General features: G+C 38.4%; 1 protein-coding gene across 1 annotated transcript in view; it reads left to right on the forward strand.

Annotated features, from left to right (window-relative positions):
• The window catches only part of ERC2 (ELKS/RAB6-interacting/CAST family member 2), a 988,837-nt gene that overhangs the window by 456,163 nt on the left and 510,938 nt on the right, over positions 1–21,736 (forward strand). Inside the window, exon 8 of the mRNA XM_011998421.1 lies at positions 15,432–15,569. Within this exon, the coding sequence (XP_011853811.1) occupies positions 15,432–15,569 (138 nt within the window). The remainder of the gene's footprint in view (positions 1–15,431; positions 15,570–21,736) is intronic.

Below are 21,736 nucleotides of genomic sequence, written 5' to 3' on the forward strand. Positions count from 1 at the left end.
AAAAAAAAAAAAACTCTGAGTTTTTTTGTTCTTTCTGTTGTTTTTCTAAACTTAATTTTATTTGTCTCTGCTTTGCTCTCTGTTATTTCCTTGCTTCTGCTAACTTTGGGGTGTGTTCATTCTTACTTTTTTAGTTACTTGAGGTATGAGGTTAAGTTGTTTATTTGGTATCTTTCTTTTTCCTTAATATAGGTGTTTCTTGTTATAAACTTACCTTTTAAAACTGCTTTTGCTGCGTCCCCTACATTTTTGTATGCTATGTTTCCGTTTTTATTTGTTTCAATATATTTTTAAATTTCCCTTTTGATTTCCTTCTTGACCAATTGGTTGTTCAGGAGTGTGTTGTTTAACTTCCACATATTTGTGAATTTTTCCAATTTTCCTCAATTATTGATTTCTAATTTCATACTATTGTGGTTGGAAAAGATACTCGATATGATTTCAGTCTTCTTAAATATTCAACATTGTTTGGTGGCCCAAGATATAATCTATCCTAGAGAATGTTTCATGTGCACTTATGAAGTGTGTGTATTCTACTTCTTTTGAATGGAATGTTTTGTATATGTCTGTTAGGCCCACTTTTATTCAAATCTACTGTTTCTTGATTGTTTTCCTGTCTAGATGACCTATTCATTGTTAAAAATGAGTACTGAAGTCCCCTACTATTATTGTATTGCTGTCTGTTTCTTCCTTCAGTTTTGGTTATATTTCCTTAATATATTTAAGTGTTCTGATGATGGGTGTGTGTGTGTGTGTGTGTGTGTATGTGTGTGTGTATGGTTATTTTACCTTCTTGATGAAATTTGTTATTATGTAATGACCTTGTCTCTTATGACAGCGTTTGACTTAAAGTCTGTTTTGTCTGATATGAGTAATAGCCACCCCTATTCTTTTTTACTTCCAATTTGCATAGAATATCTTTTTCTGTTCATTCATTTTCATCCTATATGTGTCCTTTAAGCTAAAGTGAGTCTTCTATAATCAGCATATAGTTGAATCTTGTTTTTAAAATCAATTTAGACATTCTGTGTCTTTTGATTGTGTAATTTATTTACATTTAAAGTTAATGGATTAAATTATCCTGATTATCTGAATTATTTATAGGTAAGGACTTACTACTGCTAGTCTGTAGGTGGAAGCTGAGGTGGGAAGGACACTTGAGCCTAAGAGGTCAAGACTACAGTGAATCATGATCATGCCACTGCATTCCAGCCTGGGTGGCAGAGCAAGACCCTGTCTTTAAAAAGAAAAAAGAAAAAAAAAGAAATCTTGTAGGCTGAGAGAGTAGAGTGATTATATGATTCAAATTTCTGAAAGAAAAAAGAAACCTGCAAACCAAGAATACTACACTTGGCAAAGCTGTCCTTCAGAAATTAAGGAGAGATAAAACTTTCCTAGACAAATAAAATCTATGGAAGTTCATCACCACTAGACATGCCTTACAAGAAATGCTAGTGGTAGTTCTTTAAGTTAAAATGAAAGAAGCTCATCACCACTAGACATGCCTTACAAGCAATGCTACTGGGAATTCTTCAAGTTGAAATGAAAGGATGCTAACCAAAACATGAAAATATGTGAAAGTATAAGATTCACTGTAAAGATAAGACTTTGATCACGTATTTGGTACTCTAAAACTGTAATAGTGGAGTATAAATCACTTTTCACTCTACAAAAGTATTAAAAATAACTATAGCTACAATAATTTGTTAATTGGGACTACAGGCATGCACCACCACACCCTGCTAATTTTTCTCTTTTTCTTTTTTGTAGAGATGGTGTCTCACTCTGTTGCCCAGGATGGTCTTGAACCCCTGGGCTGACATGATGCTCTTGTATTGGCCTCCCAAAGTGCCGGGATTACAGGCATGAGCTACTCTGCCTAGCCTTTCTTTTTACTTTTTTTTTTCTTTCTTTATGATTATTACTTTTTAAACAGACAGGGTCTCACTATGTTTCTCAGGTTGGAGTTGAATTCCTGGGCTCAAGTGATCCTACAGCCTCACTTCCCAAGTAGCTAGCTGATAGTATAGTAATGTGCCACGCCACAGTGCCTGGTTGGGGCTGCAAGGTTCCTGTTGTAAAATCTGATAGTCTTAAGGAAATTCCATTTTATATGACGTATCACTCTTCTCTTAATGCTTTTAAAATTATCTTTGTTTTTGACTTTTGAGAATTTGATCATATTGTGTCTCAGTGAAGATCTTTTTATATCTATTTGGGATTCTTTTGGCTTCGTGGATCTGAATACTCATTTCCCTCTCCAGATTTGGGTAGTTTTCTGTCATTATTTGTTTCCAGTGATCTTTCTTTGAGTTTGTGGATTCTTTCTTTTGCCTGATTAAATCTGCTATTGAAGTTTGTCATAGTTCATTTGTGTTGCTATCACAGAATGCCTAAGGTTCGGGAATTTATAAAGGAAAGAAGTTTATTTGGCTTATGGTTTTGTAGGCTGTACAAGAAGCATGATGCTGGCATCAGCACGGTGAGGGCTTCAGGCTGCTTCCACTTTTTGTGGAAGGCAAATAGGAGCTGGTATGTACAGGGATCACACGGCAAAAAAGGAGACAAGAGGGAGAAGAGGGAGGTGGCAGACTCTCATTGGAACTGATAGAGTGAGAACTCACTCATTACTACAAGGATGGCACCAAGGCATTCAGGAGGAATCCACTCCCATGACTGAAACACCTCCCATTAGGCCCCACCTCCAAGATTGAGGATCAAATTTCAACGTGAGATTTGGAGGGGTCAAACAAATCAAACGATACCAAAGCTCCCAGTGGAATTTTTCAAGTTTAGCTATGTTCTTTAGCTACAGGATGTTTTTTGTTTTTTCTTGTTTTTATGTATTTCTTCATTTTTGTGTTATTGTCTTGATTTTCTTTAGTTGTCTGTGTTTTCTTGTAGCTTACTGAGGTTTTTAAAGATGATTGCTTTGAATTGTTTACCAGTCAGTTTACAGATAGTCATTTCTTTACAGTTGGTTACTCATGCTTAATTTTGTTCATTGGGTGGTATCAAGTTTCCCTGATTATTCTTGATCTTTGTGGCCTTGAATTTTTGTCTGCACATTTGAAGAAATAGACTCCTTTTCTAGTCTTTACAGACTGGCTTCAGCAGGGAAAGGCCTTCACCTGTTAGCCTGTCCAGAGATTTTAGAGGGGCCATGAGATGGAGTCTGGGCAGCTTTGCTGCTAGAGTCCTTGGTCTGGCTGGCCTAGTACCTGGTTGCATGGGGCCAGCCATGGGTATGCGGAGGAGATAGGCCTGGAGCAGCATCTACATGGGAAGGTCCAGTACTGAGTCCATGGTAGCAACCTAGAACCTGGGTTATTTAGGGTGGGACTGGATCTTATATCCATGGGGACCAGCTTGCGTTGGGATCCACAGGGATGAGCCTGTTGTCTGGGTCTATGGGTGCAGACCAAAAGCTTGTATCCATGGGGGACATCCTGAAGGCTGTGCTCATCGGGGCTGACCTGGGCTGGGGCAGGTCTGGTGCCTGGGTCTATGGGTATGTGCCTGGTGTTGAGTATTCGGAGGCCAGCCTAGTGCTGATCCTCACTGGGAATTGTTAATGCTGTGCCCACAGGGGCTGGTCCGGTGATAGAGTGGGCCTGGAATCTGACTTCTCAGGGGCCAGCCTGGAGCCAGGATTCACTGGAGGAGGCCTGGTGCTAGGATCCATGGCAAAGTCAGGTGCTCATTTTACTCTCTTTTCGCCATGTATCCCTCTCCCCATGCTGCACTGCCTGGGATTCAGGAAGGGCTGATTGAATAATGTGAAACTGTTCTTCTTACTCTCTTCACTGAGTCTTTTCTTATATTTGTGCTCCATTCAGGGAGTATAATTACTTACCCATAGATTAATTCGCATCCATGAAGGTTATTCATGCATAGACAGTTGTTCAAATTGATGTTTCTGTCAGAGGATTAGCACTGGGAATTCCTATTCTGCCGTCTTACTGACATCACTCTTTGTTCTAACATTAATTTTTAAAATGCAAGAATGGCTATATTAATATCAGATAAAGTAGACTTCGGAGCAGAAAAAATTACTATGGACAATCAGTGACATTACATTATATCATAATAAAACAAAGTAATTCACCAAGAAGATATAGCAATCCTAAATGTATATGCAACAGAGCTTCAAAATATGTGAAAGAAAAACAATTAGAGTTGAAAGGTAAAATAAACGAATTCACAATTATAGTTTGGGACTTCAACATACCACTATCAGCAATTGAACTAAATAAAGAAACTAAATATAGGAAACTAAATGTAGAAAAGTAGAAAAATATGGAAAGAACCTATCAATTCTATCAACTAATTGCTATTTATAGAATATCCCTAACAGCTGCTGAAATGCATTATTTGCAAGTACATATATAATATTCACCAAGATAAACCATATCCTCCATTGCAAAACACACCTCACCAAATTTGAACAAACTGGATTTATGTAAGGTATGTTCTATGACCGTAATGTAATAAAACTAGAAATCGATAACAGAAAGACAAGGGAATCTATAAACACTTGAAAATTATACATCACACTGCTAAGTAACCCATAGTTGAGAGATGAAGTTTCAAAGGAAAAACATATATAAAGCTGAATGAAAAGAAAAACACAAAATATCAAAATGTGTGGGATGCAGCTAGAGCAGTGCTGAGAAGAAAATGTAAGCATTAGATGCTTATATGAAAAAAGAAGAAAGCTCTTGAATACTCCAAGTTCCTACCTCAATAACCCAGAAGAACAAAATAAACTGAAACTAAGTAGAGGGAAGGAAATAATAAAAATGGAGCAAAAATTAATCAAATCAAAAATATAGAAACAACAGAGAAAATCAATAACATTGAAAACTCCTTCTTTGAAAACATAAATAAAATTGATAAATCTGCAGAAACCCTGAGAAAAATAAAAGAAAGAAGATGTATATCACCAATGTCAGAAATGAAACAGAAGCTCTCATTACAGTTCCTGTGGCTATTAAAAATCTAATAGAAGAATACTATAGATAACTTTATGCTCATAAATATGACAGTTTAATAGAAATGGACCAATTTCTAAAAAACCACAAAGTATCCAAATGTAACCAACATGAAATAGATAACCGAATAGTCTTAAAACCATGAAACACATTGAAGGCGTCATTAAAAAGCTCCTGAAAAAGAAATTTCTAAGCCCTGATGGCTTCACTGGAGAATTTTACCAAAATGTTAAAAAATTAATCCTAATTTTACTCAATTTTTCCCAGATAGGAGATGAGAGGGAATACTTTCCTACTAATTTTTGATGGCAGTAACTCTTTGATTCCCAAACCTGAAAAAGACAGTATCAAATTAAAAAACAAAAAGAATAAAGCCAAAAAAACCCTCAACAACCCTATAGATTACTGTCTCTCATGAATTTGGATATAAAAATCTCCAACAAAATATTACATAAATCAAATTCAAAAGTGTATAAAAAGAATAATATGCCATGACCAAGTGAAATTTATTCCTGGTGTGCAAGGCTGATTTAGCACACCAAAACCAATTATTATAATCCACTGTATAAACAGGATAAAGATGAAAAAAACATGTTAACTAACACGGAGAAGGCACTTTACACAATTCAATACCCATTCATAAAAAAAACTCTTAGTAAGTTAGGAGCAGAGGAGAGCTACCTCAGTTTGATAAAGCACATTTTCAAAAAACCTATAGCGAACATCTGTTTTTCACCATTAAGACTGAATGTATTCCCTGTAAATTCAGGATAAAAACAAAGATGTCTATTCTCACTATTGCTGTGCAACATAGTACTCCAAAGCCCTAGCCACTGCAAAAAGGAAAGAAAAAAGTGCCATCCTTTTTTGCAGATGACATTGTTGTCCACACAGAAAATCCGAAGGAATCTTTAAAAAGCGATAAAAAATGAAACAAAACAACCCACCTCACTCCCAGAACTAGTAAGTGACTTCAGTAAGGTCTCAGGATGCATGACCAACACACACAGTTTAATTACATATCTATATACTAACAACAGAATATGTGGAAGCTATTGATAAAATTAAAAACATAAGACTGTTTACAATTATCCAAAGAAAATAAAATATGTAGGTGCAAACTTAGGAAAACATGCAGGATCTGTATAAAATGAAAGAATATCTGTATAAAAGAATCTGTGTAAAAGAAACTTATAAAATGTTAATGAGCACAACTAAAGAAGACCTAAACAAATTGAGATATGTATTGTATTAATGAATTGGAGTACTCAACATAGTAAAGATGTCAATTCTGTTCAAATAGCGCTATATAGATTTAATGAGATTCCTATCACAATCCCACCAAAAGTTTTTGATGATATAGACAAACTTTTTATAAATTTCTTATGAAAAGGCCTAACCCCCCAAATAACTAAAACAATCTTGGGGAAAAAAGAATAAGGTTAAAAGATTCACTCTACTAATATTAAACCTTACTATATAGTTACTGTAATCAAGACAGTGTGATATTGTTGAAGGGTAGAGATATAGATTAATGGGACAGAATAGGACCCAGAAATATAGCCACACAAATAAGCCTGAGTGATTTTTTTTACAAAAGTGCAGAAGCATTCCAGTGGAAGAAGGATAGCCTTTTAAACAAATGATGCCGGATCGGTTGGATACCTACAGGCAACACATTGAACATTGACCTAAATTTCATACCTTATGCAAAAAATTACAAAAAGTAGATAATGGACTTAAATATATAAATTTAAGTCCAAAGTATAAATTTGTTAGAAAAAGTATAGGAGAAAATCTTCATGATTTAAGACTAGGCAACAAACCTTGAAAGTGACATCAGAAGTATGATCCAGACTGGGCGCAGTGGCTCATGCCTGTAATCCCAGCACTTTGGGAGGCCGAGGTGGGAGGATCATGAGGTCAGGAGATCAAGACCATCCTGGCTAACACGGTGAAACCCCATCTCTACTAAAAATACAAAAAATTAGCCGGGCGTGGTGACGGGAGCCTGTGGTCCCAGCTACTCGGGACGCTGAGGCGGGAAAGTGGCGTGAACCAGGGAGGCAGAGCTGGCAGTGAGCCAAGATCGTGCCACTGCACTCTAGCCTGTGTGACAGAGTGAGACTCCGTCTCAAAAAAAAAAAAAAAAAGATCCATAAAGGGAAAGACTAATAAATTGGATCTTCTGTTCTGTGAAAGACCTGTTAAGAAAATGAAAAGACAAGACTTGGAGGAAATAATTGCAAACCGTGTATCTGACAAAGGACTAATACCTAGAGTATATAAAGAAGTCACAACAGTGAATAGTAAGACAAAAACGTTAGGAAATGGGCAAAAGACTTGAGGACATTTTACCGAAGGAGACTTATAGATGGCAAATAAGCACATGAAAATATGTTAAAAATCATTAGCCGTTAGGGAAATGCAAAGTAAAACAACATTGATATATCACTACACACCTAAAAGAATTGTCAAACTAAAAAATGCTGACAACACCAAAAGTCTGTGGGGATGTAGAGAGGCCAGATCATTCACATTCACACACTGTTGATGGGAATGTAAAATGGTAAAGCCACTCTGGAAAACAGTGCAGTAGTGTCTTATGTATAATAGAAATTACAACTTCCATTTAACCCAGCAGTTGCACTCTGGTAACATTTATCCCAGAAAAGTGAAAACTTATGTCACTGAAAAAAGAAAACCCATACTTGAATGTTCATAGTAGTTTATTTGTAACAGCTCAAACTAAAGACACTGAAATGTCCTTCAGCAAGTAAGTGCTTAAGCAAGCTGGGATAGCCATGCCATGGAATACCTACTTAGCATAAAAAGGAAGAAGTTATTGATAACTATAACAACTTTGATGGATCTTCAGAGAATTATGCTGAGTGAAAAAAGCCAATCCCATAGGTTACATACTGTGTGACTATTTATCTAACGTTTGTGAAATGACCAAATTAAAGAAATGTAGAAGAGATTAATGGTTACCAGGGGTTAAGGATGGGACAGAGGCAGGAGGGATTTGTGTGCAGCTATAAAAGAGCAATGCAAGAGATTTTTGTGGTGTGGGTCTTGTTCTGTATCTTGACTTTGATGGTGGTCACATAAATCTACACTTGTGGTACCGTTGCATAGAACTAAATACAGATACACGCAAACACACAAATGCACATGAGTGCATATAAAAACTCATGATATATGAATAAGGTCATTGGGTTGTATCAATGTCAATTCCCTGGTTATAGTATTTTACTATAATTATTCTAGATGTTACCATGAGCAGAAACTAGGTAGAGTAAAAGGGTTCTCTTTGTATTATTTCTTATAACTGCATGCAAATGTCAATTATCTCAAAATAAAATGTCAAAAACATTTTAGTACAGTGCCTGGCTTGTAGGAATCACTTAATAAATAATGGCTGTCATCTTCATCATTCTCATCCTCCTCCTCATCATCATCATGACATTGTTATACTAGCTGAAAGTTGTGAGGCTGCTTTTTGACTGGAGACAGCTATATGTTGCCTTCTAAATAGTCATCTCATTAAACAGGTTTCCTGAATAGACCCTAATGCAGGGAACCTATGCTGCTTAAGAATGGAGATAGGTCCAAGAAATGGAGGAAGGTGGCCAGTTGCAGTGGCTCATGCCTGTAATCCCAGCACTTTGGGAGGCCGAGGCAGGCAGATCGCTTGAAGTCAGGAGTTTGAGACCAGCCTGGCCAGTATGGTGAAACCCCGTCTCTACTAAAAATACAAAAATTCACTGGGCATGGTGGTGCATGCCTGTAGTCCCAGTTACTTGGGAGGCTGAAGCAGGAGAATGGCTTGATCCTGGGAGGCGGAGGTTGCAGTGAGCTGAGATCATGCCACTGCACTCCAGCCTGGGCAACAGAGTGAGACTCCATCTCAAAAAAAAAAAAAAGAAAAAAGAAATGGAGGAAGGAGGTCTGCTGCATACAATACTAACTTTTTTATAAGCTGAAAGTTCGTTTTCAAATTTTTATTCTATTTTTTGACTATATTAAAATGTTATACATCCTATTAGAGTGGAGAATTCCTCCATTTTGAATAAATTCCACTCACAGAATCCTCTGTTTAAGAGATCTAAAAGACCAACATGTTTTTATTTCAAAGAAAAAATATGGGTATAAGCAGAATTCTAGGATGGTTCCCATATTATGTGCCTATTGGTGTTATGTCTATGCTTAGGTTACATTTTATGCAAAAGAGAATTTGCAGATGTAATTAAGGTCACTAGTCTATTGACCTTAAGTTGATCAAAAGGGAGATTATCTGTGTTGGCCCTACCTAATCACATGAGCACAGTAAATCTAGGGCTAGAGGTCAGAGACAGGGAAGTCAGAGATGTTCCAAGCAGGAGGGTGATTTTATACGTGAGAAATGCTTGGTTGCTGGTTTTAAAGAGGGACGGAAGTACCATGTGGCAAGGGCCTTTCTGTAACCTCCGGAAGCTGACAGTAGCCTTGGCCAGCAGCCAGCAAGGAGCTGAATAATACCAACAACCTGAATGAGCTTGAAAGAGGATGCCAGGTTCAAGAGGGAACTTAGCCAAACTGGAGAAGTGTCTGAGTCAAACCTTAACCTTGTAGGCCTGTAGGAACTTGAGAGAAAGAAAGTCCAGAGCAATTGTTCTAGGATGGTGCGGTTTGCTGGCTCGGGAGCTAACACCAGAGCTCTCCCTAGGTGCTGTGGATGTGGGTCTTATTTTTTGGCCATCCAGACTCTGAGCTTTGTTCTGATTTTATGAAGAACATCTCACTATGGAAGATGAAATTGCCAACACTTGGTTTCTAAGCCTCCCTTGCAGTTGGGCTGTATGCCTTATCTTGGCTTTCCTCATTAGATGTACCTGCCCCAGTGTCTTTGGAATGTTGGGATAGTGAAGGACCCTCTCTCTGCTGCAGGGACTGCAAAGTCAAGGTCATGGGGCAGCATGACCGCAGGGCTAGTGGTGGTGTCCAGGGGTCAGTTGAAGCCACTCTTGTTAGGGTTCCTTCCTTTCTCACTTCTTTCATTTATTCAGTAAGTTAATATGCAGTATTGCCAACACAGTTGGGTGCTGCGGCCAAAGATAGAACAAGTGGGACAGAGCTCACTGTACCGTAAGCCTCAATGTCTGGTTTTCAGCAGTTGGAGCAACGATGTTTGCACTAGACCACTTGCATCAAAACTTTGGGCATAATTCTACTTTCCCTGACCTTGGTTTTCTAGCTTTTCTGGCAGTTTTGTGAATTTCCCCATTTTTCTGCTTAAATCAGACTGAGCTGTTTCTGTTGCTTTAGCTAATAATATTAACTGATACTCTAGGTGTGGATAACACAAAATCCAGAGACAAGTCTTAGAAGATAAATTTTATTAGTGAATGGATTTTGGAATTTTATAATGAAAACAACCAGAAAGATACATTTGGGTAATATTTGAAACTATAACAATGACTAAGTATGTTTTAGGTCCTGTTTTAAGCTATGTATAGACTTTCTCCATCACTTTTTATTACTTCTTTGTAGAATCCCAGAGCTGAAGGGACTCAGCCATCACCTGCTCTGGCCTCTTCCTTTTACACAAGCCACTTTCTTTAGGATTCCTTCCTTCCTTCTTTCTTTCATTGGTGTTGTCAACAATTGGGTGCTGCAGCCGGAGATACAACAGTGAGTAGAACAGAGCTCTTGTCTTCACTGAGCTCACAGCCAAGTTGCGGAAATAGATAAGTAAGGAAGCAATTTTAATACTATATGAAATATGCATATTAGGGGACTTAACCTGGGTTGGGGGGCATTAGAGAAGGAGTCCTGAAGGAGGCAATGAGTGTGCTGATATCTAAAGGTTTGAGTAGAGCTTGAGTAGATGAAAAGTTGGAGTGCAAAGAGGGCTCCAGGAAGAAGAAATAGATACACAAAGATAGGGAAGATATAAGGAGATCCTCGTGCTAGGGAATAGCACTAGTGATTTGTCAGGGCCAGGACTTGAACTGAGGGATGGTAGAAGATCACACGGACCATCCCTTGGAGGGCATCATGTATGATATCAGGGAGTTTGGGCTTTATCTGCGGGGCAATGGGGAGACATTGAAGGGTTCTAAGGAAGGAAGTCATACAGTTAGATCTGCGTATTGGGAAGCTTACCCTTGGCTGCAGCATGGAGACCAAATGGAAGGAGGAGCAAATGTGGAGTCAAGGAGACTGTGGCTGTTAGTCAGAGGCCCCTTTTGTGCTGAGGACTACACTTGTGTGAAATTCACAACAAAGATCCCCTGCTGAACATTGGCCCATCTCAGGCTTGGCAAGCCCAGAGTTAAGGACCCCATTAATTCTTGGGCAGAGCTTCAGAAGTCAGCTAAAGGCCTTAGGATTAGGGTTGTCAAGTGACCTCCAGGGTCTGAGCTCTCCTACTCTCTTATCTCCTTTCCAGGGTTCTGCCCCAGAAGGTGCAGCTATTGCTTCAGCAGTAGTGGCTCCTTCTGAATCTTCCCAGCCATGACCAGAAGGCAGCTCAGGTCAAAGGCAAGGACAGGGTTTCTCTCTCGCTCTCTTGTGCTCAGGGCCATCTCATACTTTGTTGTCTGTGTTGCTAAGGTGGTGTCCATTTCTGCAGTATGAAATTTCTCAAAAAACCCCTTCACTTTCCACCCCCAAAGCTTCCCATCCTAACCCTTGTTTTCAATTTGCTTATTTTCCAATTCCTGCTATTTGAACCATGCACAACCTCACCCTTTGAAGAAAAAGGTTCTCAACATTTTTCATATAAATGTCATAACAATTTGTGAACACGAGAAAAATGTGCAGTACTTTTTTAAAAGATACAGAATTTTATATTCTCTCCAGTCTTTTAAGTTTTAATTTTAAGAATTCAGTCATCTTTGGAGTATGAAAGGAATATTTTCTCCTGCAGAGTCCTTTTAAAAAGCAAAAACTTATTGTTCGAAACTCACTTAACCACTCTGATATTTTGTAGTTGGTTTTAAAATATCTTTTTATTCTGTTTACACTCAATGAAAACACACTGGCAGATACAGAAAAGCATGAAGAGGAGAAATAAAATCATTAGTCACCCCATTGCCAAATAAAACATTTTAGTAGATTCCTTATATATATTTTTGTTCTATGCAATAATTTTTCTTTTTACAAAATTAATGCCATACTCTTTTACATTCTGCTTTTTAAAGATTCTACTATTTTCATTTAGTTAGCAATGCTATGCAAACAGGATTTTAAATACTTGCATAATAGGCCATGGTTTAACTATACCAATATCTCATTACTGGGTATACACCCAGGGGAATATAAAGCATTCTACCATAAAGACACATGTATGTGAATGTTCATTGCAGCACTGTTCACAATAGCAAAAGCTTGGAATCAGCCTAAATGCCCATTAATGACAGACTGGATAAAGAAAATGTGGTACATATATGCCATGAAATATTATGCAGCCATAAAAAAAAAATGAGATCATGTCTTGTGCAGGAACATGGATGGAGCTGGAGGCTATTATCCTTATCAAACTCACACAGAAACAGAAAACCAAATACCACATGTTCTCACTCATAAGCGGGAGCTAAATGATAAGAACTTATGAACACAAAGAAGGAAACAACAGACACTGGGGTCCACTTGATGATGGAGAGTGGGAGGAGGGAGAGGAGCAGAAAAGATAACTATTGGGTACTGGGCTTAATGCCTGGGCGATGTAATGTTATGTACAACAAACCCCCTTGATACGTGTTTATTTATATAACAAACCTTCACATGTACCCCCAAACCTAAAATAAAAGGAAAATATTTAGATCCCATTAAATAAATAAATAAATATCTCAACAATCAGTAACTGCTGGCAACTTGGACAATTTAGTATTAAGTAGGCATTTGTGTTATTTATTAAATTATTATATACTCATGTGCACAATATTTATTATTTTATATAAAAATACAAACCAAAAATGGCCCACAGTTTTACCCGCTGGATAACCCTGATTGACATTTACAAATAATAAAACCCACATGGTTAGAAAATTCAAGCAGAAATCTACACAAATGTACAAAGATGAAAACCAGAAACTCCCTCTTCCTTCTGCCTCCCAGACCTTACCCCCACAAAAGTTAAAATTTCTTGTGATTTTTTCCAGATATATTTATCTATTTATAGATGTTTCAAATTTTATGCAAGAGATTATATGCTACACACTGTTCTGTACCTTATTTTTTTCTCCTAAGAGTCATTCTTGGTGATCTTTGTGCAGCATTTCCTAAATTGGTGCATCCCTAGCTCAATAAATGCATCTTTAATTCCAGCTCTGTTAGTCAGTCATGCCTGCAGTATCATTGGCTCTTTTGCTGGGTTCTTAGATGTGAGATAAACAGATATGCCACCCGCATGTCTCTGGTCTCCACCATCCCTATTTCTCCAGCTTGTAACCCCTACCCGCATGCCAGTAGGACCCTGACCCTCAGTTTCCACCATCCCTATTTCTCCAGCTCGTAACCCCTACCTGCATTCCAGTAGGACCCTGACCCTCAGTCTCCCTAGTCTTTTTGGTTATATGAGGAGGCCCCAGGGATTGTGACGTAAGTGCACAGCCACTTTTCCTTTGGTCTCTATTTCTCATGCCCAAAGTCCTTTGAAATTGCTGCCTACTACTGCCCCAAGGCTAATGTCCTCCTCTTATGCCTGGGGCACTGTCTCCCAGGGTGGGCCAGTGGATCTAATTAGTTTGCTCAGAACTGCTAACGATTTGCGTACATATGTGTACACAAATGTATCCATGGGTGTATTCAAAGTAATAACATAAGTCTCTCCAAGAGTCAGTCCTCTCAGCTGCTGGCTTCTTCCACATAACCAGTATCATTCTAACATATAACCATCCATATTCTTACTCATGCGTACTTTTGTGTGAACATTTGTCTGGAAGGGAGGAAGCCTTTGTTTTGACTGGAGATGATTATGCCTTCTGAATTGCTGTGTTTTCCACGGAGTGGCAATGAATTTTCATAGTGGCAGCTGGATGGGAACACATTACATTTTGATAAAGAAAAAGAATAATTATTTGACCTATAACCTGAGTTTCTAAGTTGTCTATCTCAAGGCAGAATTAAAAAAAAAATGAATGAAGGAAAGATGGAACGAAGGATGGAAGGAGGCTGGAAGGAAGGAAGGAAAGAAGGAAAAATTCCATCTTTGTTAGGCCACAAAGCTTACGGGTTTCCATTGTAGTGGTTGAAAAAATTAGCTAAGGCCATGTCCTCCAGATTGAAGGTCAGCAGAGCCATTGTCTTTGCATCCAGAGCTATTTTTGAGGCTGCTACTGCTGCCACCTCTGTTGTCGTTGTAATCATCTCCTCCTCCTCATTACTACTGGGATTACTATTATTATTTGGATTACCATTCCAGATACATGCTAAGGGAATCAAGTAATCAAAAAATTTGTTTGAGTGTACATTGTGAAACATGCTTTTGGAATGATTTCCTGAGAAAGTTGGGTGCAGAATGCAAATATTTTGAATGGACTTATCTTAGAGTTGTACTGCTTTTTTTCCTTGTCATTTTAAAACCCTTAATACGAATAAATTGTTTGTATAGTGGGGCTTTTTTAAATCCTTAGATAAGAAATACATGGTTTGAAAGCAGAGAATAAAAACATGAATGATAATGTCCTCAATGCCCAGGAGAAAGTCCTTGCTGCTGCTCCTGGACAGGCATTATAATCGACTATTTGGTGTGTTTATTTCAGGCTGCAGATAGTGGATAAAAGTGGCTGGTTGGTTGCCAGCACATGACTTAGTTGCCAAATGGAGTGTTTAGTACTTGTTGCATTTGACTTATATCACAAGTTCTTCCCATTAACAGTCTGCTGGTGATAACCTACTTGGCTTTTCATGTGGTTACTTTGAAACAGCCACTTGACAACATTTGGCATATCACAAACTTTAATACTGAAATAAAGGAGTGAGTGAATGGCTACATGGGATCTGCCATATACTGATATGGTGCTTGGTGCAGAATGGGCTCCCCAGGAAATGTCTGTTTAATCAATGAATTCATCTTGCATAATATTTCCCTGGTTCAGTGTACCAAGTTCAAGCCTATTGACCTGAGACCTAAAAGGCTGGTAAAAGGGATAGAAACACAAAGAAATAATAGTGCTTACATATGTGTCAGAAGGGCTTACCTTTGTATGGAGGGAGATGCTCTGCTCCTCTGTATCACCATTAAATACAGAGAGTTGAACTATATGGAGAAATGAAGATGTCATCAAAATGGCCTTGAGTCTAACCTCAAAGCATAACCTCATAATACTGACAATTTCTATCATTTCAGGTATTTTTTTTTCTTCTTTTTTTATTGATAGATCCACTTCAGGAATTTTGGCCCAGGATATGTAATCAAATAAGCACTAAAATACTGATTTTTATTTTTAGATTGAAAACTTGCAAGAACAACTTAGGGATAAAGACAAGCAACTGACCAACCTGAAAGACAGAGTGAAGTCCTTGCAGACAGATTCCAGTAATACAGATACTGCACTGGCTACGCTAGAGGAAGCTCTGTCAGAGAAGGTGAGCATGCACTCAAAAACTGGGGAATCAGGATGTGGAGAAACAGAGTTGGGGAAAGTTAATCCAAATGCATTTAAATGTGCCTGCTTTTCTTCTTTTGCTAACACTACCTTTAGTCCCAGCTGGTCCTTGTTCTCCCCACACAAGCCCTCTTCAGTGGACTTGGCACACTACAGCCAAGGGCATTTTCTGAAATGCAAATCTGATTACATCACCCTTGGCTGTCCTTAAAAACCTTCACTAGCTTGCCGTTGCTCTTATGGTGACATAAATTGAAGTCCTCTACCTGGCCCCCAGGGTCCCGTCTCCCATCTGATCTGGCAAGCCCCCACACTGTGTGCCTGCTCCCTCCCTCATTCTTTCTTTCATTTCCAGCCTCATCCCCCATCTCTCTTTTTCCAGGTTCTCTGTGCCCTACTTATGTGGGGCTTCCAGATTTTCAAGTGTACCGTACTCCTTCCTGCCTCAGACTCTTTGTAGATGCTATTCCCCAGCTGAGGATATTCCTCACTCTCTGCAAATTTAATTCCTCCTCTTCTGAGAGGTCAGCTTCATGAGAAGTTGTATTGTGCAGTAGTCAAGAATGTGGACTTTGGAGCTAGACTGCCTGGGATCAAATCCTAGGTCTGATACTTTCTACTGTGGACAAATTACTTAACCTCTCAGTTTCTTCATTTGTAAAAGGGGGTAATAATAGCAACCTCAGTGGATTATGTTGAGGAGAAAATGCAGGAAAATATGGAATGTGTTTAGAATAGGAGATGTAATGTTATCACTATTATTATTATTATTTGATCATTTCCTTAGGGACACCTCCTAGGTATCCCCGTTATGTCTCAAGAACACCATAAACTCCCCAGAGCTCATGTCACATTCTTAATTATCCATTTATCTGTTTTTAATTTCTCTTCTCTGCTAGACTCCAAACCCAAGAAACATATCCTATGTGTGTGTTATCTTTCCATTCCCTGTGCCCAGCATAACCTGCATCGGGGATGCTCACTCAGTAGTGGATACTGGTTGCGTGAGCTGCCACCATGTGACAAGTCCTCTTTTGAGCCCTGGGATGCAGCAGAGAAGAAAATAGGTGAAAATCCTGGCTCTAACAGAGTTTAGACTGTAGTGGAGGTGATGGGGAGACAGATAATAAATAAGTGACATACCTAGGATTTCAGAGGGTAATATTTTCTATAAAAGAAAAGAAGGCAGGGAGGGGTACAGGGAGTGCTGGAGTAGAATGGCCAGGTAGGAGCTTGCTGAGAAGGTGACATTTAAGGAAACACTTGAAAGTGAGTGGTGAGCCAGGAGTCCTTGTGGAGGGAGAATGTCCTGGCAGAGGGAAGAGCAAGTACAAGGGTATGGGGGAGAGGAAGGGCAGCAGATTTCATAGGCCCTTGTGAGACAAGATTTTTAAAAATTGGCTTTTACTTTGAAGGGGATGGGATGCCATCCTGAGGGTTTCCTTCTGACTTACATTTAAAGGGATTAATTTGAATAAAAGAATGAATGAATAAAATCCTTTAGGCAAATAGCTCATTCTGATGTTTACTTACTTTTAAAATGATTTCTCATCCATTTCATTCTGGCTAAATGAGTTCATTCATTCTCTGGGCACCTATCGCAGGTATCAGACCCTGGAGTTGAGTTTGCATATGCTCTCTCCTCTCCTCCAACACTTCCTGAATGTAAGAGCCAGTGCAGGTACAGTTCTCTAGGAATCCTCAGGAGGGACAGCTTGTTTGTTGGTTGAACATGGACTGTGCTGGCACAGTTTTTAGGCCCATGTTATTGGCATTATTCTCAAATTTAGCTTGAAACCAAGAAAAGAAATGTTAACTTTTAAAGTGTAGGAGTAGATTTTATTATGTTCTTTTTCTTTGTCTTTCTCATCCTTTTTGATTCTGCAGCACTTTGCAGGATTTGTCCATACATGCATAGGATGTTGTGGGGGTTTTCCTCTGGGATGCCCTACTAGAGTAGTAGATTATCTCCTATATTCCCTATTATCACAGCCTATAAACTCTGGGGTATTGAAGTAATTGGAAGGAGACCTAGGGGCCAGTCCCACCTATGCCACTAATTAACTGGGGAGCCATTAATTAACTGAGTGAGCCTGTCAAGTAATTTTCTCTCTCAGGGCCTCAAATTTCCCATATGATGAATGGGGGAATTAGATTAAATGCCCATGGGTTTCCTAAGCCAGTGTATCCTAAAGAAGGCTTCTCTTCTGTTACTACAGAATTACCAGGAAGTCTCTGTTGAAAGTCTCTATTATTAGGCCCCATCTCTACCTACCAAATCAGAACCTCATAGGGCCTGGGAATCTGCACTTTAGCAAGTTCCCCAGGTCATCATGATGTAAACTGTAGTCTGAGAACCAAGGCTCTGTGATAAAAGCCTGAAAGCTACAAAAAGATGGGTAAGCATATTTTTGGAGTTAAATTAAAAAGTTATTTAAAAAATAAAAGAAAAAAAAATGAAGCTACAAAAAGACCCATGAGTCTAGAGCTAGTCTTCATGGTCCTAAATGTAAAACCCAGAACTATAAAAACTCTAGAAGAAAATCTAGGCAATACCATTCAGGACATAGGTATAGGCAAATATTTCATGATGAAAATGTCAAAAGCAATTGCAACAAAAGCAAAAATTGACAACTAGGATCTAATTAGACTCAAGAGCTTTTGCACAGCAAAAGAAACTATCATCGGAGTGAACAGATAACCTACAGAATGGGAGAAAAATTTTTGCAATCTATCCATCTGACAAAGGTCTAATATCCAGAATCTGCAAAGAACTTAAACAAGTTTACCGGAAACAAACAACCCCATTAAAAAGTGGTCAAAAGACATGAACAGAAACTTCTCAAAAGAAGATATTTATGCAGCCAACAAACATGTGAAAAAGAGCTCAACATCACTGATCATTAGAGAAATGAAAATCAAAACCACAGTGAGACACCATCTCACACCAGTCATAATAGCAATTATTAAAAAGTCAAGAAACAACAGATGCTGGCGAGGCTGGGGAGAAAAAGGAATGCTTTTACGCTGTTGGTGGGAATCTAAATTAGTTCAACCATTGCAGAAGACAATGTGGCAATTCCTCAAAGACCTAGAACAATAAAGAACATTACTGGGTATATACCCAAAGGAATATAAATCATTCTATTATAAAGATACATGTGTGTGTTATGTTCATTGCAGTACTATTCACAATAGCAAAAACATGGAACAAACCCAAATGTCCATCAATGATAGACTGAATAAAGAAAATGTGGTACATATATACCATGGAATATTATGCAGCCATGAGATCATGTTATTTGCAGGGACATGGATGGAGCTGGAAGCCATTAAACTCAGCAAACTAATGCAGGAACAGAAAACCAAACACTGCCTGTTCTCACTTATAAGTAGGAGCTGAACAATGCGAACACATGGACACAGGAAAGGGAACAACACACACTGGGGCCTGTTGGGAGGGGTGGGAGGGAGAGAGAGTGTTAGGAAAAATAGCTAATGCATGCTGGGCTTAATAGCTAGGTTATGGGTTGATAGGTGCAGCAAACCACCATTACACACATTTACCTATGTAACAAGCCTACACGTCATGCACACCTATCCCAGAATGTAAATAAAATATAGCAAACAACTAAAATGAGGCTTTTGTAAGAAAAAAATGTAGAGTTTGACATTGAGTTACCTTATTTGACATCATATTTAGTATGCATTTCCAAATTAATTTTGCTCAAAAAATCCATGGAGGAGAAACAGTTGCTGGTTAATAAACTTATAAATCCTGTAATAATTTAAAACATTGAAAGATTATAACTTCAGGATTGAAGTATAAGAATTATAAGGTTTTACTTGAAAACTTACAAGAATATTTAATAAGATGACTTTTGGGGGAAAGATACTCTCTTTTCATCTTTTAATAATTTATTTCCAGAGCTCTCTGTAGTAGTTTTATTTGTAAAATTGGAATGAGGGGATGTTTGTTCAAAAACTATTAATGCTTATGTGTTCATTAGCATATTTTGGGTTGTATGATATCATCCCATTTCTACCTCTTGATTTCTTTCTTAAAAATCACAGAAGTAAACATATACCATATAATTTTTCATGTCATGAATTCTTGGCAGGATTTTACTATTTTTTTCTGGACCTTATTAAGATTTGATTTATTCTAGCTTAAATCCCAAAGTAATTCCCAAATCTGAAACTACTCCCTTTATTTAAGTACTTCCTTTGAGACTGAGGGGGTGTCTGGGAAGGAATCTGAGGTCTGTGGGAGCCTGGCTCCCTTGGACTGTCTTCACTGCTTGATAGTTACATCACCTGGGCAAGCCTCTTCTCTCAGGGTCTCAGTACCTCATCTTCAAAATACACATTTTTATTAGCTGACCTCTAAGTTTCATGCTGTCCTGGAACTCCCTTGACAATGAATTATTAAGTTTGCCGATCTGCAATCTCAGGCTCATGGCATCTGAATTGGACCATAGATAAGGAGTTGAGAACTTAGATGATTAGAAGGGCCAGGGAGGGAACAAAAATGAGGAATGTGGCTTTGCTGAAGTGTAGTAGGGACTACTGGTGACTATGGTAAGCTGCAGGTCCCTGGTCTATTTCAAAACATTCAAGTTCAGATTTTTAAAAATTATGATGCTCAAGTCAAACAAAAGAGCTCTGCATACTGGCTTTGTGAGCTATTTATTTCCAAATTCTGTTTGCATCTGTTTTTTAACTTTTCATAGCAATGAAGAATAAAAGCAAACATAGAGCAATGGATGTGGAGGGAATTTTTTAAAGGTGCCAAAATCAGAATGCCTAGTGTATTTGAAAAGTACAGATAAAACCATTGAGTAGGAACTGGCAAGGTTCTCTATCTTAGGACAAAGAATAGAAGATTTACTTTGAGTATTCCAGTACGCATCAAACCTTTGTGTGTATCCAAATAATCTTATCATCTAGGAGGTTTCTTAAAATACAGTTTCCTGGGTCCTATTTCCTAGAGATTCTGATTCAGCTGCTCTGCTGTGGAGCCCAGGAACCTCTGATTTGTAAACATACTGAAGGGTTCTGATCCAAGTGGTCGGAAGGCTACATTTTGAGAAACACTAAGTCTATGCTCTTCCATTTTAAGATGGGAAATGGGTTCAATGAGGTGAAATGACTTGCCCAGAAATAAAAATATTGACATGTACAGCATCATGCCCCATTTCTGGGCCTAGGAAGACATCGCTAATTAATCATGGCACATGCTAACTTCTCAACCCACTGCTCCTGGAAGCCGTTTCCACCCTGTCTAAGCTGGTCGTTGGTTTAGACTTTGCTGCCTCCTCTGGACTATACCAAGGCCACCTAGCTCACAGGTGATAGAATAAGACTAAAACTCAAAGATCTTTGTGCTTTTGGCAACATCACAATCTCCTTTAAGTGGAGTTTTGCTCACAAGTCCCATTTTTATCCACATTTAATTGCACAGATCCCTCTGTAACAAGGCATGCTGTGAAACAAAATGATTAATAAAAACTCATGGATTTTTAAGTACATTTAATTATTCGCTGTCTTTTGGCTGATGAAAAGAATCTATCAGGCAGTATTCACCATTTCCCCTGGATTATGGCATCCTAGGGAGTATGTTATTCCTTTTAATTTCCAGGAACTTATTCAACTATTAACAGAGTGCAAAGAATAATGCCTCTCCGTGAGTTAAGATTGAATATGACTTGGTTCTAGGATTGACACACAGAAGCTCAAGAGACGGAACCCACTGTATTTCTAAAGCTGGTCTCGCCAAGCCTTGCTGTAGCCACATAGCAAATAAGCAGTGGAGAAAGCCAGATAGTGGAGCTGGAGGCCGCTGTAATTTAGTTCCCACCCTGTGATAAAGCACAAATAGATTAAACCTGTGCAGAGCCAGATGAGTGCACAAGGAATGCTTGCCAATGCAAATAAGACTAAAACAAGAACACATTGTTGGAATTTCTGCAAGTTAGTTGTTAATCAAGTACATCATGGCATATTAGGGCCTTTTAACACATGTTTTTGACATCTGGCCCTGCGCGGCTGACAGTTAAATTGGTTTTGTGATTGACGGAGAAATATTTTGTAGTATTGAATCATCAATAACACTTAAAAACATTATAGTGCTTGTTGATTTTTTTT

Source organism: Mandrillus leucophaeus, unplaced genomic scaffold (assembly GCF_000951045.1).
Source record: "Mandrillus leucophaeus isolate KB7577 unplaced genomic scaffold, Mleu.le_1.0 Scaffold57, whole genome shotgun sequence".
In the NCBI taxonomy this organism is placed as follows: Eukaryota; Metazoa; Chordata; class Mammalia; order Primates; family Cercopithecidae; genus Mandrillus; species Mandrillus leucophaeus.